The 4,033-nt window shown below is 47.9% G+C and overlaps 1 protein-coding gene across 1 annotated transcript; it reads right to left on the bottom strand.

Moving 5' to 3' along the window:
* Positions 1-708: 708 nt before the first annotated feature.
* On the bottom strand, positions 709-2,916 carry LOC124657150 (protein DETOXIFICATION 16-like). The gene is made up of 8 exons (XM_047195751.1): positions 2,653-2,916; positions 1,998-2,542; positions 1,816-1,902; positions 1,628-1,684; positions 1,295-1,533; positions 1,075-1,193; positions 864-950; positions 709-769 (listed from the first exon to the last, which is right to left on the bottom strand). The coding sequence occupies exons 1-8, from the start codon at positions 2,914-2,916 to the stop codon at positions 716-718; spliced, it is 1,452 nt and encodes a 483-aa protein (XP_047051707.1). The 3' UTR covers positions 709-715.
* Between the last annotated feature and the right edge of the window lie 1,117 nt (positions 2,917-4,033).

Consider the following 4,033-nt stretch of genomic DNA (forward strand, 5'->3'; position numbering starts at 1 on the left):
GGGGTTGGGCGTTTTAAGGGGTCTGTTAGACGGCCGGGTAGAGCTCTACCCCGTATATTGGCGGTTACGGGGTTGGGACTTTTAAGGGGTCTGTTAGACCTGCTCTTAGATGCAGTATTAAAGTTTCTAGTGTAATTTGCACTGTTTCATGCGGGATGAAGCGGCGCCGCTTCTGCAACCCTACATGTACCTACATTAACATTGTGTACCTGCGCTTCGCTTGCACTTCCACTTGACGAGTTTGTTTGATTATGTGATATCTGGAGCTATTTTTCTGAACAGTGGTCTATATTTACCCTATAATCTGTTATAAACGAATCTACAAATTTCAGAGAACAGAATATATTTAGCGACTCCATATGCTTCAGACAATAGCTGGGCACACTAACAAGAGCTCAATTATACATTGTCCGCCAAAATCAATCAGGCAAAAACATACTACTAAAATGCTCAAAATTGCTGGATCAGGCTCGCCGATCTCATCATGCTCTACCTAGTATCATACATCCATCGACTTGGCTCCAAGTACATATCAAGCCTTGAAAGCAGGCAGCTCTGCAGTCCACCAGAGGAAATTAAGGACCATATATATATGTAAGTCCTTTCTGAATGCTTATCAATGGTCCAAGGCTCAAGTGCTATAGTGTACAGTCCAATCAGGCATCCTATTAATTAACCTGTCTGATTCATGCTACTAGGAGAAAAGATGGATGCTTCATGCTACTAGGCGAAAAGATGAGTTGAAGACCCTGTCGTTTGCCTTTTCTGCCTGCAATGGAAAATTGCATTGTTACATTGTCAGCTCCAGAGTGAACAGCTGAACTGCTGAAGTTCAATGCTAGTTTGGCAGTAGTATCATTTACCTCCTTTTCCCAATCTATGCACCAGGCGATAAATACCAGCAGCGCCAATTTGGTGAAGCTGCCGCAGACGATGCCAAGCCAGAGACCCTACACCAGTTTCACATTTCAGAGATAGATACCAATTCAATCAATGGTCAAGCAGCCTCAGTAAATAGTACTAAAGTAGGAGCAGCCTCTGTAAATATTAAAGTAGGAGCAGCCAAGTTTTTACCATTCCATTCAGGTGGAAGACAAATGCAAGCAGCACGGCCATCGGAATTCCCAGCAGGTAGAACGCGCCGAGGTTCACGGCCGCGCCAATATTCTGCTTGCCGCTCCCCGTAAGCACGCCTTCAAAGTTCAAGCAAGCAAGCATAGATCGATTAGGTTATGTTTTCTGCACTCATTATGTAGTTGGAGATTCAGCATTGGATGGACTGAAGTTCACCAACCTGAAAGAGAGCTGTGAAGTCCATCAATGAAGAAAGATATGCCGAGGACCGGCAGCATCCTGGAAATGTAGGTGACCACTTCCTGCTCGTCGCTGTAAAGGTGCCCCCAGACGTTCCGTAGCAAGATCATGGTCAGGGCTATCACCAGCCCTTCAGATAACGCCATGTACATGACAACCCGCATCGCTAGCTTCGCTGCCTGAGGCTGCCCGGCTCCAAGTTCGTTCGAGACGCGCGTGCTAAGTAAGGATCAACAAGAAATCAGCTGAGAAGTAAATTAACAAGATTATGGTACAGTTTTTGTGTTGAGGGTTGAATGACAACTGAACTGACCTGATGGAAGAAGAGAGGCCAAGCGGTACCATGTAGAGCAGAGCGCCTGTGTTGAGGCTGCACGTACAATGGAACAGTTAGTTGATCTAACAATGGAACAGTTAAGGAATACAGTTAACAGTTTTCTTAGTACCATATTGACACTTTGACAGAAGACATGGCATGGTGATTTAGAACAGTTTTCTTACCATATTGACAACACCGATGTCTCAAGCTGAGGATTAGGCAGGAGTCCAGAGAGGAGCACAAGGATTTCAAACGACCACCACTCCAAGCTGCGCAAAGAATTTAAGCATTGCAAAATTTTATCAGCCAGACCAGGACAGTTCATCAAAAGAATTAGGAGTATTTCCTTTTGCAGAGTACGAACCAGATCATCATGGCGGAGGGCATGGCGAGCTCGGTGAACTGGCGCAGCTCCTTGAAGGCCTCCCGGGAGAAGCCGCTCCAGGTGTCTTTGCAAGCGTCCGACAGCCTGACGTACATGGCCAGTATGACAAGGTTGACGCCGTAGGAGACGGCGTTGCTGAGCGCGGCGCCCTTGCTGCCCATGCCGGCCTTGTAGACCAGCAGCCAGCACACGAGCGGGTGGAACAGCGCGGTGGCGCCGGAGCTGGCGGTGACGGGCAGGACGACGCCCTGCGCCTGCAGGAAGCGGATGTGGCACTGCAGCGGCACGTACGCGGCGAGTGAGGGAATCATCCACCGCGCGTACTCGCCGGCCTCCGCCGCGATGGCCGGGTCCTGGCCGAGGAAAAGTAGGATCTTGGTGGTGTTGGCCCAGACGAGGGCGATGGGGACGCAGGCGAGCGAGAGCACCACCATCGCTCGCTGCTTGTAGGCGCCCAGGCGGTGGTACCGCCCCGCGCCGTACGCCTGCCCGCACAGCGTGTCCAGCGCCGTCGCCATGCCGGCCTGCAATGCGAATATGCGATCAACGACGATGCCATGAGATATGATAGATTAATTACTCGTTCCCCAGCTGATCAAGAAAAAATCATATATGAGGAGTATGTGGTACGTACGAGGAGACTGTATCCGGTGACGTTGGCGAGGGAGGCGGCGAGTGAGGCGCCGGCGAGGGGCAGTTCGCCGAGGTGGCCGACGACCATGACGGAGACCATGTTGACGAGGTTCTGGAGGATGCAGCTGAGGACGATCGGCCCGCCGAGCCGCACCAGCCGCCTGACCTCCGCCGCAGCGAGGCCTTCCCCTCCATCGTCCTTCGCCGCCGCCGGCGAATCGAGCAGCGCCTCGTGGACGGCGGCCACGCCAGGCTTGCCGTCCATCCCTGCCAGAAGTGGTGCCCAAAATTGGGACGGACGGGAAGGAGGGCTTTTTATGGGAAGGCGTAAGCTATATCATTGGATCGCTAGGCGGCTTCGAGTCTTGGGGTTCCGTAGATTGATCGTCTGCCGTAAGGAATCTTGTTGAATTTAATGCACACGCGTGAGGACACCTACTGACCTACGGCCGCCGGCCGCCGCCGCCTTCGCCCAAGCCCAGACCTAGGCAAAAGCGCTACGTAAGTGCCTAAGTGGTGAGTCCGCTTGCCCTTTTTATTAGGGTATACTAGTATATGATACTCCCTCCGTTCTGAAATAGTCTACATTCTAGCCTTAAAATTTATTCTGAAATACTCTACATTCTAGCTTTTAGTCAACAACAACACTGAAAACGAAGTGGTTTTGCTCTCAGACTGCTCATAGTGGGAGTAACATAGGTAGTAACATCACACATATCAAGGCATTTTGATGACATGGCATACTAATAAATGAAGAAAGAGAGTGAGGTGGTAACTAGCTATGTTACCATAACATCACACATCTCAAAGCAATATGAGTCTACAACATAATTAATAATACATTGCATGACACCACATCTAAGTTAGAACCCACTATGAAGGTAGTAACTTAGACTAGTAACATAACATATGTTACTAGTCTAAGTTACTCTCCACTATGAGCAGCCTCATTATTGGTTGTTGTTATTTACAATGTAACTTGTGTTGGTTGTTCGCATATCTAAGTAGTACTAATAAATGCAATACTAGTTTGTCTCATTTTTTCTAGAATGTAGACTAAATCAGAACGGAGGGAGTATGTATAATGGGGTGATGTTTCTTTTCTTAGTTGGAGTAGAGAAATAAGAAAGAGAACCGTCTTCTCTCAGCAAAAAGATCATCTCTTAGAAAATTAATTTCTTACTAAGAGTAAGAGATAACTATTTTATGAGTTGTACGATATGTTTTCCTTAGCAATTAATTTCTTACTAAAATTTAATTATATCATTAATTGTTAGGGATGACAATAAGAGATAATGCATTGTATGACTTGTCTCTATGTCTTTCTCTAGATGATGTGAAAGGCTAAGAAAATACATGTCTTCTCTACCATTGTACATGCC

Source organism: Lolium rigidum, chromosome 5 (assembly GCF_022539505.1).
Source record: "Lolium rigidum isolate FL_2022 chromosome 5, APGP_CSIRO_Lrig_0.1, whole genome shotgun sequence".
Taxonomy (NCBI): Eukaryota; Viridiplantae; Streptophyta; class Magnoliopsida; order Poales; family Poaceae; genus Lolium; species Lolium rigidum.

Coding starts and splice junctions, on each gene's coding strand:
- LOC124657150 (XM_047195751.1), bottom strand. CDS start 2,916: ATGGACGGCAAGCCTGGCGTGGCCGCCGTCCACGAGGCGCTGCTCGAT. Junction 1,903..1,997: donor CCCTCCGCCATGATGATCTG/GTTCGTACTCTG, acceptor TTCTTTGCGCAG/CTTGGAGTGGTGGTCGTTTG. Junction 1,194..1,294: donor ACTTCACAGCTCTCTTTCAG/GTTGGTGAACTT, acceptor TGAACTTTGAAG/GCGTGCTTACGGGGAGCGGC.